This window comes from Anolis carolinensis, chromosome 6 (genome assembly GCF_035594765.1).
Source record: "Anolis carolinensis isolate JA03-04 chromosome 6, rAnoCar3.1.pri, whole genome shotgun sequence".
NCBI classification, from domain to species: Eukaryota; Metazoa; Chordata; class Lepidosauria; order Squamata; family Dactyloidae; genus Anolis; species Anolis carolinensis.
Genome location: NC_085846.1, coordinates 70847348 through 70866340, shown reverse-complemented (window position 1 = coordinate 70866340; position 18993 = coordinate 70847348). Strand labels below are relative to the sequence as shown.

At 38.4% G+C, this 18993-nt stretch overlaps 1 protein-coding gene across 2 annotated transcripts in view; it reads right to left on the bottom strand.

The window, feature by feature from the left end:
- Positions 1-261: 261 nt before the first annotated feature.
- Positions 262-18993, bottom strand: part of snrk (SNF related kinase) — a 38115-nt gene continuing 19383 nt past the window's right edge. Inside the window, exons 1-5 of one of the 2 annotated variants that reach the window (XM_062957421.1) lie at positions 13424-14120; positions 12731-12872; positions 11530-11742; positions 10496-10630; positions 262-4495 (exon numbers count right to left, since the gene is read on the bottom strand). In XM_062957421.1, the coding sequence (XP_062813491.1) occupies positions 3277-4495; positions 10496-10630; positions 11530-11742; positions 12731-12843 (1680 nt within the window). In that variant the 5' untranslated portion in view covers positions 12844-12872; positions 13424-14120 and the 3' untranslated portion in view covers positions 262-3276. Of the gene's footprint in view, positions 4496-10495; positions 10631-11529; positions 11743-12730; positions 12873-13423; positions 14121-18993 lie in introns of those variants that run through there. The other variant, XM_008121261.3, reaches the window with a different exon arrangement.

Genomic DNA, 18993 nt, shown 5'->3' with positions numbered 1-18993 from the left:
AATTGCTGCACAAGCTATACAAAGGGAAGGTTGATTGAGCAATTCTACCCCAACATTTATTATTATTTGCATTCTTTTAAAATAAGGCTTTGAATCCACCTTGAGCAGCTTGAGGGCAAAGGAAAGGGAAGAATTCACAAGCATAGATTCCTCTTATGGTTACACTACTGTGTAACTTGTACTTATTACAATTGAAGCTCATATCTTCAGTGCTGAAAGAGCAGCCATGTTTGAGAATACAGAAAGTTGATATGGAAGTCATTTGTGCACCAATCAAGAGATCATTTTATTAACTGGATTTTGTTTCAGTTGTCACACACCATGTATGTTTATACAATGAAGAAAGCCAAACATCTCTGGAAGCAACCGACAAAGACCAACTGGTATTTCTGTACCCTCTTTAACACGTGTAGCTTCTCTACTCTGTTCTGCTTAACTGCACTGCTACTTGTAAAATCTGTGTCAAGATTGTCACATCTTAAATACAGATAAGTTGCTAGAGGTACATTATATACAAATACAGAAAAATACAAGACTAGTTGCTTTCCACAATATTAAATTTATATGCTACGGTACTATATGCAACTTGTAAAGACAGATTTAAGGGGTACAAGAAACTGTTACTTGCTCTATAATAGTTTGGTCCAATATATTTCAATGTAGTGGTTTTTCTCTCCTTCCTTTTAACATGACAACGTAATACAACATACATCACATGCACAATCATTCACCTGTGAACAAATGGATAAAAAGACGACACTCAAGCTAACATCTGTACAACCAGAGGTTCACCCAACCATACAGAACTAAATAAGGCTATTTTACAGCTATGCAGCATAATGGTCAACACTGCTGTTCTAAAGTGAGCACCATATGTATATATATACACACGCATACACACACACACACATTTGTATATAAAAACAGGAAACAAAAAACCCACCCTGGGTTAGTCAAAAGTTGTCATTCCAAGGCTGTACATAATAATGCATGGAAAGAATATTTACAATACTTGAAAATAAAAAAGCTGCAACGTTTATTGCCAATGCCCTTTATAAACTTTCTCCTACTTTTTATATTGACACACAGTTCACTGTCTTCTGTGAACCATCCATATTTCTGGCCCTTTGTAAGATCCCTGCTCAAAAAAATGTCAAGCAAATATGTTCCATGGCTTCGCCTACACATGTTCTTGTAGCTTGCATGTATCAAACTGGCATAGCATGATACGTTGTTTTCAAACTAAACGGCTGCAGTTATTTATAAGATAAAGATAAAACAATTTAATGATGCCTTGCTACTCTTGGGAGTTGAAAAGATATTAAGCCACAACTAGGCTAGATATTCAAATATTTTGCACGAGCCTGCTATCTGGAAGTAATCCTTGCTAAATTTGATGGGACCAAGGAAATACATCTTTAGCTAAATTTACAAAACAACAATAAAAGCCAGTGTGAACAACAAAACATGACCAAACGTAACAGTTCTTTGGTGCTCTACAGTCTACGGTGTACATGAAATGCATTCTACTTGACCATTCGCTAGCATTAATATACTAAGCTATGTAAACTCTGTCAGTCAGTGCCTGTCTGGGTTGTTGCTACATAACACCATTGATTCTTACCAGCATTGTTTTGAAGACCCAGTGCACAGCGCATGTAAAAATAACATTCTAGCCATTCCCCAAATGGGGAATCTGCAATATATTTTACTCTAGATAAATGTTCACAAAAGTTAGTTCATCTGGTCAACAGTATTCCTTTGTACAGGAAAAAGTGCCAGCACATCCGTCTGCTGGCTTTTCAGTATCAAGGGTTTAAAAAGCAAAAGCAAATAGTAACAAAAATGTTAAAGGAAATTGATCTTGTGTTTTGTGTTATCTGATTTCATTTGGAGAGACAGTTATGGAAGGGATTTTAAAAAGATATTTTTGTACCTCAAACCAAATTTGATAGTAACACGTTTTCTTGAATTTTGCATTAATTTATTTTGTTATACATTTTCACACCTATAGAGTACAGTTACATCATATAATGATAATGCACTCCAATTTAGGTTTTCTGCTTATTTGAACAGACTGCTTTTTTATTCCAATTCCAGCAACAGGTTCTGTTCTGTAGAACTTCAATTAAAATACCTGGTTGATAACTAAATGTAGTTATGCTTTTGAAGCATTTTGGAGAGTAATAGCCACTATTTTTGAATGCCCATTACATGGAGGTAATGAAAAAGAGTCAAAATGCTAGATTAGAAAGGAATTCTTAAAGTAGTCAACACTCTGGAAAGTTTCTGTTAATATCGGAAACAGGTTGTCAAATGCTAAAGGGCAGGGTGGAAAACAGATTTAAAAGATGCACACGTTGTTAAGCGGTTTAATGTGTTTATAATTTACAGGAACTGGGTTCCTCAAATAAATCTCCAGGAGCCACACATATTGGTCTACTAAAGTGGCTCATATAATACCAAACAATTGCCATGATATACACCAAAATGAATATATTTTTCTTCAGACTGGAAAAAAGTCTAAGCAAATGACTTCATAATCTGACTTTGTTTTTAAAAGATTGTCTGCATGGAACAATATTTTTATGGGGAAAAGCTGCCATAAAGATTTTTTTTCTTTTTTTTACAAAACCTTGTCTGTATCAAAGCAAGATTTTCAGTTCAGCCACCATATCATGCATACTATTTGTTTAAGACAAAGACACGGGATTAAAAATCATAGTTCAAGACTTCTTAATTTTCAGTGCATTTTTGCTTTGTACAAGCCTTGGAAATCTGAAACCTCTCAAAAGAGTTTTCAGGGTCAAACCATTATTGCTTTGGTTCTGTTGAAAACACACAGAATTATGCCACATCTCACATAGTTTAGGTAACATATAAGATCAGAACAAGACTGTACATTTCACAAAGAAACAAAAGCTCTCTCTCTCTCTTTTTAAGTGCAGAATGTGAAACTATTAAGTGCTTCATTTACACTGGATTTGGACACACGTCTTACTGTAATCCAGATTTTTCTATACTAAAATTGTCAATGTAAAAAAGTTACACAAATTCCGGTTTGATTGGGGGGGGGGGGGGATATTGGCTAGCAGCATGCACAAAATCATGCATTGTCATATCAAGCAAAACTAAATTAAAATGTAATAAATTACTGCTTAAAGCCTGTTTAAAAATATTTAAGACAATTGTAAGGGTTTCAGTGAAATAAAGTATTCACAGCTCTGAACAGGAAGATTGACGTTATCAAGTAGAATGGGTTTCGTCCAATTTTTGTCAAACAACATGACAGCAAGTCGTTTGACCAGAGGTACACAGGAGCCCCTCCTTCGGATTTCGCTGAATATTCACAGATATTGTTTTTTCACACAGAGGTAGTTGTAGCACATTATTTTTCAAGTTCTTGCTTTTTATTCTTTCTAATTCGTTTGCAGTGTCTGACATTTGATCAGAAAAGAATTTTATGCTGCCTAAAGATGAAACTGGATTGACATTTGCAGCAGAACTTATACACATTTTCCACGTTGATTTCTCTTGCACTTTAACACTGGAAAATGAGATGGCGCTTTGTGGATCAATAATATATTTCGTGCTACTGTGAATCTGTGACCCCAAGCAGAGGCTCATCAATTTGAGGCTTTCAACCAGGTCACCTGCACTTTTTGAAGACAACTGCATGGAATTACCAGACCCAGCACACCTGCGGGTAGAACCTGAATTGTTATTTGTGCTTCCCCCAGAGCTACCAGAAGGATTTCCGCCCCCTTTACTGTTATCACCGGGGCTGGTTTTGTCGACCCCTCCATTTCCATTACTTGGTTTTCCTTGTCCACTGCCATCTCCCTGATTGCCAGGTGGGCCTTCACTACTATCCCGTCTGTGCCAGGAGTACGTGAAGCCACTGTCTTTATCGAGACGCCTCCGACTTTCTGAATCGTCGTCGCTTGTCTCAGAGCTACTGCAACTTGATCCCCGACCCTGGCTTTTCCTTCTATGATAACGTTTATGCACAGTGCTGGGCGAAGCAATATTCATCTTTAGCCTGCTAAGCTTGGGGGGCAAATTCTCATCCATATCAAACTCATCATCAGATTCCCCTTCCTCAAAGATCTGATTAAGGACTGGCGCACTTTTCCGGGAAGTAAGGCGGTTTGTAACTGAAGGTTTCCGGCGTAAAACAACTTGAGTCGAAAGGGAAACTGATTTTTTATCTTCTTCATCCTCCTCCTCATCTTCTTCGACTCTAAACAAACATTTCCGACCACTGGTTGTAGGTTTTAGGCTTACTGAGGGAACAACAGAAAGTGCTGGTCCAGCTAAATCGGGAATATCTTCTTTCTTTGATGAGTCATTAAGTGCTTTACTCCTGTGACCATTAAGAACATTTTCAGCAGTGCGAGCGGGAGACTGAGGAACTGCTCCATGGGACAGAGGAGACGCTGTCAGGTCATCATCGAGGTCTTGAGGAACATCAATTTTTGTTGGCCATGATTGCCTACAGAAAATTTAAAAGAACAAACAAAAATTAACAAGAAACTGGTAACTGCCATTTCAATGCGTCTAAAACAGGGCTTCTCAAATCTTTTCCACTTGCAACCCCTCTTGGCCCAAGAAATGTTTACATGATTTCAGGTATATAAAATAGATACAAAAATCAAACATTTACTGATAAACCAACATTTGCAGACTTCTTTTTCTCTTTATGGAGTACAGCTGAAGCATTTTCTGCGGAGTTCATTGTAAACACTGCATGTTCTTGCTAACAGATTTTGTGTACATGAGTGGCGTTCATAAACCTTTTACTGTTGCCAATTTTTTCGTGACCCCAACATTGAGCTAAGGGCATTTTGGGGACCCATATTTAGGACGCAATGATCTAAAGATCAAATAAAACCTTTAAATCAAAAGTTATAATACAACATGGTTTTCCTACCTTGAACAATAGACTAGTTTTAAAAATGCATTTTTAAAATTGACCTAGAATCATATTTCCACGCATTTGCTTAGCTCCGGAGAACTAAATGAATTGTTCCATCAGGCTGCAGAACCATGCTTACTTTGGCTTTGCTTTTTTAACATTCAAACCAATGGCAGGCCTCTTCTATTAAGTGATGAGATGTTCAAAAGCATTTTGTGATATGCTGTGTAAGGGGAGGGAAACATGTCCATACCCGAGTACATCAATTTTAAGAGCAGGACAGAACTTTTATAACAATATCTCCAAAGGCTTATTTCTTTCAATTGAAGAATTTTGTTGGTGAAACCCAACTTTTCCACATTTTTATAAAAAGTCACTATATAGGGAAAAGCATAAAAAACAAGATCCCCCCTTCTTTTAAGATAAAATCACTTACTCTGGAGCAATGAAGCAAAACTTAGGCAACAGTAGACACTCATAGCTAAAGAAGCCAGAGAAGTAATCAGTGAAGAGCCATGGATTGTCTAAGAAACACTATGATGCATTCAACGTAAATTTTTAAAATATCCAGAGTGAGTTCTGAAGCCACCCTGAGCTCCTATAATTTTTAAGGAAACTGCTCAAACCTTTCCATATGGAGCATTATAATGATTAATGAGGAAGTGGCTTTCAACTATTAACCTGGAAGCAGGCAGATCAAAAAAATAAATCTAGAGGTCGAGCTGATAAAAGTGAAGACTCTATGTTTTGATGTTCTAGGGTAGTGGTTCTCAACCTGGGGTCCCCAGATATTTTTGGCCTACAACTCCCAGAAATCCCAGCCAGTTTACCAGCTGTTAGGATTTCTGGGAGTTGAAGGCCAAAAACATCTGAGGACCCCAGGTTGAGAACCACTGTTCTAGGGAAAGGCGCCCTCCCTTCCCCCAAAAAAGCTGGGGATGTGGAGGAGGGAAGAAACAAGTAATGTTATTGGCTCTCAGGAAGATCACCCATCATTTCATCAACAAGGGACAAGACCAAACTGTGTAGGACACTATGTGTGAGAGGCTAGATAGCAGAGAGTTCTTGTAAATATTTACATACCTAGAACAATAAGGACATTATCAACCCAAAATTAACACTCTGCTTACAGTAATTTAATTGTTTTTAGTTTTGTTGCCATTTCCTCTTTCTTTCTGATATCTAGTGATCTTGTTTCCCTGCTTAAGAAGCATAAAAACTGAATAGTTTATTTCCTTTCACTGCCTTACTGTCAGTTTCACTTTTTGAAAAGATAGGCAGCCAGTCTCGAACATGAAATTCAAATACCATGTCTCATCTAGTTTATCAGTTCTTTTCTTCAAGACTTCAATTTCTTAAAATTACTTTCTTTTTATTGCCTCAGTGAGAGCATTTCAAACACTGTAGCATCTTCTAGAACTTCTTGTGTTTCTATGCCAGGGGTCCCCAAACTAAGGCCCGCGGGCCACATGCGGCCCATCGGAGCCATTTATCCGGCCCCCGCAGTGGGTGGCTCCCTCCTCCGTCAAGAAAGGTGCATGTGGTGTGGAGAAGGAGGAAAAGGTGCACACATTTCTTGTCAACCTCTCCTCACGGGCACCTTTCTGGCCGCTGCCACCGAGGAAGGGCCGCATGGGGCGAGGAAAAAGCATGCGCCTTTCAACCCTCGCCTCACGGGCAGCTTTCCAGCTGCTGCCGCCAAGGGAAGCAGCGGGAAAGGTGCACGCGGGGTGAGGGAGGAAAGAAAGGTGCACACCTTTTCTTTGCCCTGCACGCACCTTTCCCGCTGCCTCCACTGAAAAAGAGCCGCACGGGGCGAGGGAAAGGTGTGTGCCTTTCCTCCCTCACCTCGCGGGCAGCTTTCCCGCTGCTGCCGCTGAGGAAAGCAGCGGGAAAGGTGCGCGCGGGGTGAGAGAAGAGAGAAAGGCTCATGCCTTTTCCTCGTCCCGCACACACCTTTCCCGCTGCCGCCGAGAAAGGGATGCACGGGGCGAGAAAAAGGCATGCGCCTTTCCTCCCTCGGCCCACAGGCATCTTTCCCGCCGCCGCCGCTGACGAAGGCCTGCACGGGGCGAGGGAGGAGGGAAAGGTGCGCGCCTTTCCTGCCTCCTCGCTCGCCTTGCACGCTCATTTTCCGCCTCCTCCCACACCTGGGACGGAGGAGTCAAAACAACAATGGAGGCATGCCTGTGGCAAAAGGTAGAGACCTTCCGTTTTATCTTGCCACGTAGACTCCCTCCTTTGCAGCCCTGTCATGGATTCATTTTTCTTGAAGGCTAGCAATCTCTTCCAATCCTGAATTATTATTATTATTATTATTGCCATTGTTGGTCAGGGGTGCTTTATGTTTTGGTTCACAAAGGGAGAAAGGGGTTGGACTATATGGCCCAAGGGGTCTCTTCCAACCATGTTTATTATGGTGTTGTTGTTGTCATTGGGTGGCTATCTGTCAGCAGTGCTTCGATTATGGTGTGGTGCACAAAAGCAGAAGGGGGTTGGAGTAGATATCCCAAGGGGTCTCTTCCAACCTTCTATTATTTTTATGATGACGATGACAATGATGATGATGATGATTAACATTGAGGCTGTATTTGTTCCCTTTTTGTTTTGTTTTTTACTTCAAAATAAGATATGTGCAGTGTGCATAGGAATTTGTTCATAGTTTTTTTTCAAAAACTATAATCTGGCCCTCCAACGGTCTGAGGGACCGTGAACTGGCCCCCTGTTAAAAAAGTTTGGGGACCCCTGTTCTATGCTATAGTATGCATTTTTATTTTAGCTCTATTATAGTGACTTTAAATAGCCACCAGTCTTTGTGAAGTAACCCTTCCTGATTATACCTTTCAGCTTCTTTTAAATATTTTGCTTTTAAAATAAAAGACAACCATGTTGTACTTTCTAGTCAATTTACTTTATCTTGTCATATGGTCTCCTGCTCTTTCACAAAATGTTACATAATGATGCTGATTCTTTTGCTATGTTTTTGGCAGCCTCATCCTTTTGCATCATCAGAAATTTAGTTAGAAAAACCACTATTTTGACAACTTCATATGTGTACTTTTATTATCAAGCATCTTAATTCACCGCTGATATAAGGGTTCTAGTATTAACACATGCACACCTATTTTCCTTCTAGATAAGGGGTGGCGAACATTCCCTATGTTGCAGGACCACAAGTCCTATCAAGTCCAGAGGTGAGGGCTGATGGGAGCTGTAATCCTGCAGGCAGAGAGCCATACATTTCCCATCCCTAACTTAAAGATTGTATATGTAATTTCTCTCATCTTGTGGTTCACAACTTTAATAACACTGCAAAGAAACATTGCACCAGTGAGTTCACATCTGACATGTATACCCTCTGTGGAAAAAGATGACTGTCAAACTGAAATATAGGTGTAACACAGCCACTTTAACAGGTTCAATCGAGAATTTAGTAGGAATGTGAGAGAAGGTCTTCATAGTGGTCCACAAAGTAAGACTTTTTTAAAATTTCAGCAGGATGTTGGCAATTACCTGGCTGTTGGGGAAAGGGATTTTAATGGATATAAATAACTTTTTAAGTTCAATTGTATTTTGAGGTTACAGTTTGTTCAATTGTACTTTACCATAACAGCTTTTGGTACTGTTTTACTTCTACCTATTTTTTTCTATTTTAATTGTATATCTTTTCATTTTGTTGTAATTCACTTTGAACCCCAGTTCTGGGAGTATGGGAAGATATATTGACTACGTTAAGCACACTCTGCTCTAGAAAAGGAGAAAGGACCTTTCCGGCTAGGAACAGCCAATATACAGATATATAAAAACAGCTTTGAACAGAAGTGCTACACTTCCATTCTGAGTTAGGTATTTGTGATGATATTTGGAGCCCTAACTAGATACAATGCTTGGAAGGAACACTTCTCCTTATATATGGCTGGTACAGAGCACTGAGGTCTGCTGGGGAAGCCCTGCTCAATATCCCCACCAAGTGGGATAAATATGTTGTTTGAGGACATGGCAGAGCACCTTCTCAGCTATGGCACCCCAGCTGTGAAATGCCCTCTCCCTGGAGACCTGACTGCTGCCAATACTTACTGGGGGCCTGACTGGGGGCCAAGTTAAAGAAATGGCTATTTACAAAAATCCTTTGGAGCCAGATTGATTTATTTTAAAATAAACATGTCTTTATATTGTATTGTCCATTTAAACTTGAATGTCACCCCGAAATCTGAGAGGCATAAATATTTTAATTAATAAAAAGACCTTGGAATCCTCATGGACAACAAGTTAAACATGAGTCTACAATGTGATGCGGCTTGCTAAAAAAGGCAATGGGATTCCGGCCTGCAGAAATAGGGGTATAGCATCTAGGTCCAGGGAAGTCATGCTACCCCTCTATTCTGCCTTGGTCAGGCCACACCTGGAATACTGTGTCCAATTCTGGGCACCACAGTTGAAGGGAGATGTTGACAAGCTGGAAAGTGTCCAGAGGAGGGCAACTCCTCAATGATCAAAGGTCTGGAGAACAAGCCCTATGATGAGCGGCTTAAAGAACTGGGCATATTTAGCCTGCAGAAGAGAAGGCTGAGAGGAGACATGATAGCCATGTACAAATACGTGAAGTCATAGGGAGAAGGGAGCAAGCTTGTTTTCTGCTGCCCTGCAGACTAGGACGCAGAACAATGGCTTCAAACTACAGGAAAGGAGATTCCACCTGAACATTAGGAAGAACTTCCTGACTGTGAGTGCTGTTCGGCAGTGGAACTCTCTCCCCCGGACTGTGGTGGAGGCTCCTTCTTTGGTGGCTTTTAAGCAGAGGCTAGATGGCCATCTGTCGGGGGTGCTTTGAACGCGATTTCCTGCTACTTGGCAGGGGGTTGGACTGGATGGCCCATGAGGTCTCTTCCAACTCTACTATTCTATGATTCTAAATAAATTTTCCATGCTGCATCTAGGAAAAGGCTAAGCACCGAGTATAGACCCTATTTAGCTTTCTTATTCTTGGTGTTGGTAAATTCTGCCTGTTCTCTACTCCTGGAACAGTTAAAAAACTGATTAATTCCCTACTATAGTTGTAGTCTTCTAAGTGTGAAGAAGCAGCTTGGGTATTGTTTCTTCCATTCCCTAACACTGGGGATTCAATGAAAGAAAGCTGAGAATACCAACATCCTCAGAACTAGGAAAAAGAAAGAGGAACCTATGAACTTATAATTCCATAGCTAAGCGACATGAATAAGGCTTTAGCCCAGGCATGGGCAAATTTGGCCCTCCAGGTATTTTGGACTTCAACTCCCACCATTCCAAACAGCCAGTAAACTGACTGGGATTTCTGGGAGCGGAAGTCCAAAACACTTGGAGGGCCAAAGTTTGTCCATGCCTGTTCTAGCCCCAAAACACCAGAAGAGGTCAGTAGACTTTCATGGGTAAAAGACCTGAAACTAATCCTGATTCACTGTTAGGAAGCTACAAACAACATGTAAGCAGTGAAACATTACATTCACTTCACAATCTGTTTAAAAATTACAGGTGTAAAATTATCAGAATAAAATGACAAATCAATACATTCAATACAATCTGAATACCTGGAATACTGACCTAAACTGAGCTTTGATATTGCTTGGGCTTGCTGATCTGGTTTGTATTTCTTTTTCCTGTTTCTCTCTTAAAATCCGCTCTGCCAGTAAGAAGTAGGTAGCAGTGATGTGATTGTATTTGTTGGTTTCCAGGGCCCTGAAGGGAATAGAATTAAAACGGAACACAGATCATACATCAATGGTTTGTTGAAACTGGACATACAGCCAAGAAAACTTACAGTGCTCCTAAAAAAATACCCAAGAATGGCCTAAAGTAGAAATTAATGTTTTTGACATCTTGACAAATGACTTTCACCCTACTAAGAATTATGCAACCTAATGTGGCAAGTTCAATAATCACACCATTATATTAAGGAAAGCATTCAAGCACTCAGTAGATTTTCCTGGATTACAGCAATTTACTACATGCAAGTTTCTGCTTCAGTAATAGTTTGTTTTGCTTTAAGCATCTCTAGTTGGCCCTTGGTATTTGCTCAGGTTTGGTTCCTGTGTATACCAAAATCCATCCCATTATATACAATGGTGTAGTGCCCCTTATATAAAATGGTAAAATCAAGGTATACTTTTAGGATTTTTGAGGGGGATGTAAGGCAAGTCTGCTCCCACTGCTCAATGGGCTTAAGGGATGCATATCCTTAACACTGAGAAAGCTGCTCATCAGCTAAAATAGACTCTGAGCCACACTACTTGTAATGAGTTATGCCTGTTCAATCATTAGGCATAACAGGAGACAAATAATAAAAACTTCTGTGTGTACTCTTTGAAGAACTTGGCAATTCAATGGCTTTTATAATGGTCTGTGACAAAATTGCATCGAATGCTGCCACATTAACTTTCTGGGAATTGAACATATTTATGAATATATATTATAATCAGACATAATGTTTAAAAGATAAAAAGTTTTACTGGAAGAAGTGTGGCAAGCATATAATGGAAATGTCTGTCTTCCAGATATCTAACAAATACACAGAGAAAGTTACTTGTAACAAAACTGGAATAACTGCAATAATAAAACAATTTAACATGGTTGCTTACTCGACTATGGTATCTCTGTCTGCGATGTCTCCCAGAACCATTCGCTGTATTATGCTGTTGTGTTCTTCCTCTGAAAGATTTTTGTACGACACTAAAGGAATGTTGTATTTTGTTGCAGGTGATGGATCAACTCCCTGTAGCCAGGGATGGTTTTCAATTTCTTCTAAAGATGCTCTTCGTTTTGGGTCTCTTTGCAGCATCCGTGTAATTAAACTAGGAATTGAAAAATCACCCCATAAGCATATCAGCATCATTACATTATAGCATGTTCTCCTAAAACTGCCATTTCCATGCATCCTAGCTGACTACCTCACTGACATGAAAGGCTGTCCCATACTGCCCCTCTTAATGTCTTGACAGAAATGAAAGGTGTATTACTCCCTTAGTTTAAAACAAAGCTGCTACATCAAAACAACAATTCATTCAAGAGTAGGTAACACCAGCCTTTTTTGTTTTAAAAAAATAAACAAATGTGCTTATCTACCATAAAAATATTTTAATTTGTCCTTCAATTCCAATTTGCTATTTCTTGTATATATGTGATAGAAATACTAGCATAGGAACAAAAGTAAATGTATGGCATACTGTAAGAGGAAACACAATGAAACCCTGCAAATAGACTTCGTAGAAATAGAAATCCTAGTATTTCCTACTCATTCATTTTTCAAATGACTAATGGAACTGGTGTGGCTAGCCTTGAATGTTTCTTAGAAAAGCAAATAAAATTATAGCAAATGCAAATCTGCAATTAAGAGGCCAATTAAATCTTTCGTTTCAGACAGCACAATTTATATTTAGCACAATTGAGATGTTAAATCACACATTCTGCCTTTATTCATCAGTAAGCTATATAGAAAATAACTCAATAAAACAGAATGTTTGTAGTATTTCTGCTTTCCAACTACCAAAGAACAGTTGGCCTTTTAGGAAATGAGTTTACACATGAACAATTATTTAATTACTACAATTGTAAAGAGTTAATAAGCAAATTTATACACACACATCTCCATAGAACCCATGTATACTGTCAACAACTCTACAGGGTAGGTAAGATTGAAAGGCAGTGTCAGTACCTTTTTCTTATGGATGAGTGGAGATCTAAACTTGGGTTGCCTCAACCCTAAACATCTACCATTTTTTCTACTGAATTGTTCACATTGTAATTTTAGTTTGAAAACATTTTGTACAATATTTTACTTACTCTTTACATTCTTTAGACACACGAGATGGCACTGTATATTTACAGTCCATTATCATAGTCAAGGTTTCACTGTCATTTGCTTCTTGAAAGGGTGGTTGTCCACACACCAACATGTAAAGAATAACACCCAAGCTCCATATATCTGTGAAGGAGGAAATATACTGAATATTAATGTTTAGTTTACTATAACTGTATATGTAAATAAACTTTAGTTATTCACAACTGAGGATCTACTGACATAAATTAAAAGCTATTTTAAAGATGCATTTCTATGCAAGAATAGCATCTGCAAAATCACTGCCAGTTAATTGGATTCAAATAATTGAACATCTGCTCCAGACCTTAGAAAGGCTCTGCTAGATAAAAGAGTGTTAAGGGTGTGACACAGTACTAGGTAGAATCATGTGTTTACTTAAAAATGAAAAATAATTCAGATCAAAATGAAATCTGCTTAAAAAATACTGAAATTATATTTGCATGATTGCTGATTTTTTAAAAAATATTGCTGATATCAAGCCCATCTACTTCCAAATAAATGGGTTAACTTTGTTTATATACAAACATTATGTTAAATGGTGCAACACACTAACATAACAAGGTTGAACACAAGATTAAGGAAACTACACTAAGCTGTTGAAATATTTCACAAGGAGAACACATTTCACACGAGAAAGAACTGGAGAAAATACATACAACTGTATGTCTGCTGCCAGCCACTAATCGGTTTCTGCACAACTTTGTATGCATGGAAATGTCAGCATATCTTCTTGAGTTCTACTTCAGCTGTATCAATTTTTTTTTTAAAAAAAATCATGTGTGCCAGAATCAAAGTGCCAAACTGACACTGGATTTGAAATTCTGTCAAATATTTTTAGAAAGAGGATCCAAATGAAGTCTCTCCACTAGGTAAGTCAGCAATTAAAAAAAAAAACGTATGTACTATAGATGTGATTTAGCTCTTCAGGACAAACAGGTTGTGTAACTTGCAATGATGACACAAACAAGAATGTAGGGTCCTGTTTATTATTTCAAGTTCTGCTGCTCAGGACCAGTGTACATTCAAATGCTGTTAAAACACATTGATTGAGAAAGAGCTGTTTGAGCAGGATTCTTAGAACCATGACAACCAAGCAGTGTACATGCAGCCTCCTTACATAACATCAAGTCACTACCATGGAAACCAAGCTACGTCACTGACTGTCCCTACCATGCCCGTCACAAATCTACAGAGCAGAGAGCATCGAAGCTAACTTGTATTTATATATGTGGGCTACAAAAAAGGATGGCAAATATCTTCTCAAAAAAAGCTACACAAAAATGTGAAGTACCTATTCTACAACAGAAACCAAGGCCCCTTCCACACAACTGAATAAAATCCCACATTATCTGCTTTGAACTGGAATAAATGGCAGTGTGGACTCAGGTAATCCAGTTCAAAGCAGATATTGTGGGATTTTCTGTCTTGATATTCTGGGTTATATGACTGTGGAGGGGTCTCAAGTCAATCACAATGCAGAAACAAACTATCCTTTCTAGAAGCTTTATAGAAGTGGAATTTCTAATGTGCTTTAAAATTGTTATGAGCTTTCTCCATTTCAAGATCTTTAAAACCAAAGACAAGAAGATAGGGACCACATTTCTTGGGGATTTGGGCTCCGCAAGATACATTTTGTAAAGGATGCCATTGAGGTCACTGAAGGTGACACCAATAACCAAACCATGAAGCCAAAAAGTCAATTACTGAAGTCAGAGAATCTATCATCAAACCTTACACCATGAGCTCAAAACCAAGCCAAAATTGTAGTACAGGAGAAGACAGAAAACAATGCCAAGGTCAGAAAAAAATGAGCAATATGCTCACCGATACTCATTCGATACGGCTAACGAAACAGGATTGAGGGTGTGAGCAGGAACTATATAGGTCACATGTACCTGTGGAGGAGGAACTACCCCCAAAACATTTAAACAACAGCTTTATAAAGTTCTGAACAATGCAGGCACAAATAGACCCCTTTATACGAATCACAGAGACCACAAAGAATAATTAATAAATCATAGTATTCCCATCAGTAGCAATCAGAATTAGTTTGCTAGTGATCTTGCAAACTCAAGGACTTTACTAATATACCCTATGGGCTTATTTCAAAAGCCCCCCACCACAGTTTAGAGAAGTATGCCTGGTAAACATCCCCAGAAAGTTTTTCAAGGGCAGACCTGTAAATAACGCACTCACAATAGGCTTGTTCATGGATCTTCCCAGATGATCCATGCTAATCTTAATATCATAAAGAAATTTCTCACATATGGAGGTTAACAGTAGTACCGGTATTACCTATAATGCATCCTTGAAAAATCAATAAATCACATAACTCAACTGGCCATGATTAAGATCACATATTATTGATTCCCACATATTTCACAATAAGAAAGCAGGCAGCTCATCCTCCACCCCACCCACCTCCAGACCAAAAATGTTTTTCATCTCTTCTGATATCTATTAGAAAACTTCCAAGTAAGCTTTCTTCTTGGGACACTTCAGCATACACACAGGGTTTTCTAGTACCATTTGCAGACACATTCCTCTCTCTAATGAATGCATGAACTGCAATGCAGTAAATGGGGCTGGGGGGAGACAGATGTTCAAAGCAGGTATTGCTGGTGCAGGGAGACTCTGGGCTTGTGTGGTCTTGTCTGGTTTATTCCTTTAGCAGGCAGGACCACAGAGTTTATTAATCAGATGCAGGTATAAAATGGTGGTTCTGCTGGGGGTAAACCTACTGTGCCACATAACACAGAAGTGACTTGTATCTGACAATTTAAATCTACATCTGAAATACTACAGATCAGGAACTCCGTACTTTAGGTTAGTAGAGAAGACATTTTATTACTGCTACTTCTGTGGTTGATGTTATATACCACAGTGAGCCGAAAACTTCTCCTAATCTACTGGAAGTAATTTAAGGTATCTATAGATCTAGTTCTACCATCTGCTCACCACTATTCAACATGCTAGCCTTGCAACCCACCACAAATGTAAGGCTGCATATTATACACAGCAAAGTTCTGTATCTAGTTAATGCTGCCTTAAACATGGGGTATCAAAAATATTATTCATTTCAACTATTTACTAGTGAATCTCAGACCAAACACTGTATAGCTATTCTTTAAAAACGTGTGCTTCTTAATATGGTACTCACTTAAGCTATCCCCTTAATAAAAAAAAATGAGCATAGAATCACAGTTGGAAGGGGTGCAGAAACTCTAGCAAGCTCGAGCATCCCCAGCAGGTAGTTATGTGTCCAGCCTCTTTTTGAAAACACGAAGAAAAAGACCCCATCTCTATAAGGCAAATAATTCCACTGCTGGACCTAACCTCTTACTATCAAGAAATTCCTTCTAATGTTGAATCAAAATCTGCTCTCATACATTTGGTTTCAGTGGCCTAAATATAGATTTTCACTTTAGTTTCAGCCCAATTTTTTTGTTGATCAAGGTATTTCTGAATCCAGTTACTGTCTTCCAATGTGTTGGTTACCTCTCCTAGTTTTGCATCTGCAAACTTGATTAGGGTTGTTTACCACTGGTTGGTTTTTATGAGACAAACTCTTTATTCTACTGAATTCTAGCTTTATTCAAATCTATTGCATTATTTTCCAAGCTTCCAGCTACATTTGTTATTTAATAAATCCAAAATATAATTTTTACATACTATAAACTTTGAAGAACCAAGACCTATCACTACTTGCAGAGAACATCTTCCCACAGTCCATTTTATCTACATCCGTTTTGGTGTTCTGCACGTTCTGATTATATTCTCACTCTTTCCTGTCCCTACCCTTTCTGCCACAGAGGATGACTTGTGAAGCAGTGGATTTCCTGTCTGAGTTGCTAGTGCAGAATGCTTGGTCTGTAAGAACTAAACCAAGTGTTATGCCCTTGATGACAATATAGGTACAATCAGGTAGAACTACAAAAACCACAAGGGCAGAAAAATAAGAGATCCAAAGAAAAAGGATGCTGAATGAAAAATAAAACATTCTTAAGGTTCATCACAATGCAATTTAGTATTTTGACAGATTAATGTTTCTATGTTTATGAAAATTTATTCTCCAATGTGATACGAAAAACCTTGATTATTCCAATATGTATATAGTTTGAACAGGCATCACCAACAAACAAACAAAATCTGATAAGTGTTAAGATCTTGGGGACATTGCTCATTTGTTTTCATATCTGAAACTCTTTTCTGACATGGAATCACTGAATAAAATTTTATTATAATTTAATGAAGCAATTAGAGTACATGGTGGGTTTGTTTCGAAAAGGTTACAGAGCAGTTTTTAAACTGATCCCTTGGGGAAAAGTGGACATGAGGTGGAGAATAACCCTATGATAATGAAGATGAAGATGTGCTAATAATACAAAGAGGAACATCGTGGAAGCAGGCAGAGAGCATATAGCAGGCCATGATGGCAAGTCACAGTAGCCAGTGGGATAGAACTGCATCTGAATACAAACTCTAAAAGGAGGGTTCAGAAGGGCATATTGGGAACAGTGTCACTATGTCAGGAAGAAATCAACAGAAATCTCAAAGGAAGCAAACCTCTCCACATATTTATTGTGCCCACAGTGACTTCAAAAGTAATTTAGAACAGGAAATATATCCGCCCTGAACACAATTCTCAGAGTTATAAGCAAATACTCTATTCCATTCTCCTTGATGTATCAAAGTCCATAATTTTGGGCACAATACCTCACCTCAACTTATAATGGGCGGTTTATACACAAGTATACAATATGTACTTGATATTTTTAGCTTAATCGTTTTTTCCCCCCATTACTTTCATCATGCTTTTCACAAATTTACTCAGAACAGATGTTAAGCACATTATTCCATAATGCCTTAGGCCCCTTTCGAAATGGTATTACAGTGGCTGATTTCCTGTTCTCAGATACAAAGGACAATTCTGGATACGTTTCTAATATTCTTGTTAGATAAGCAATTTCACATTATCTTATGTCCAAACATTGGGGTAGAAACCATCAAAAATAGGTGTTACTGTTTTTGTAATTTGTTCATGAGGCCTAAAATACCGTGTTTCCCCGAAAATAAGACAGTGTCTTATATTAATTTTTGCTCCCAAAGATGCGCTAGGTCTTATTTTCAGGGAATGTCTTATTTTTCCATGAAAAAGACTTCATATTCATTGTTGAACAAAAGAATTGAACATTTATTCTATATTGTACAGTAGTTGTCATCACAAACCAACATAACTAAATCAGACAAACTGTGACTCCTGTCTAGAATTTCTTGTTACAACCATTATTTCCATATACAACTCGTATGTAAGCCGCTCCAAGTCTCTCTGGGGAGATAGAGGCGGGGTGGGGTATAAAAATAAAATTATTATTATTATTATTATTATTATTATTATTATTTACATTTAACAATCCTGCATGCTATGGTGTTTTGTTTGGTGGGTGCCGGGCATGCTTCCAAACAAAAACTTTGCTAGGTCTTACTTTCGGGGGAGGCCTTATATTTAGCAATTCAGCAAAACTTCAACTAGGTCTTATTTTTTGGGGATGTCTTATTTTCAGGGAAATAGGGTAGCATCGTTATTTGTCTCACTTCCTCATATTCTTTTCCTGGAAAACTTAGTTCACGCATTAATCCTCCACAGTGTAGATCTGAGTTTTCTAAATATTTCATGTTGTGACACACTTTTTTAGTCATGCATCATTTGGCAACATAGTAATTCAGTTGTACTAGCAAGCTGGAGGTTAAAACAACCCCTTATTAAAGATATGGACAAAAAACATAAATTTTAACAATGAAATGTATGGGAACGCAACATATGATTTGTAAGATACATTCATACATACATACATTCCCAAGATTTTTGTCATTTCTTCTTTATGTTAGCACGACACACCTACTGTTGCAACACACAATTTGTAAAGTTCTTGTGTAGACAAATGTTAAACAATCCATTTTTCTGCAGTATCCCAATCATCCTTCATCAGATCTTTAATTCCCTATCATCTAGTGGGCTGCCTCCTCATTTGTGAAGTAAGAAACTTGGCACGTCTTGACTCAGCAACTCATAACCTCAGGATTTCTTGGAGTGAGAAAGTAAATAACATAGAGCCAGTGAATTGTCTGTCAAACAGGGCCAGATGGGAATAGAGAAATAGCTAAGGCTTGGAATTGATGAGAAGAGTTTAGATGTGAGAAAGAATTCTGTGGGAATTGTGGGTGA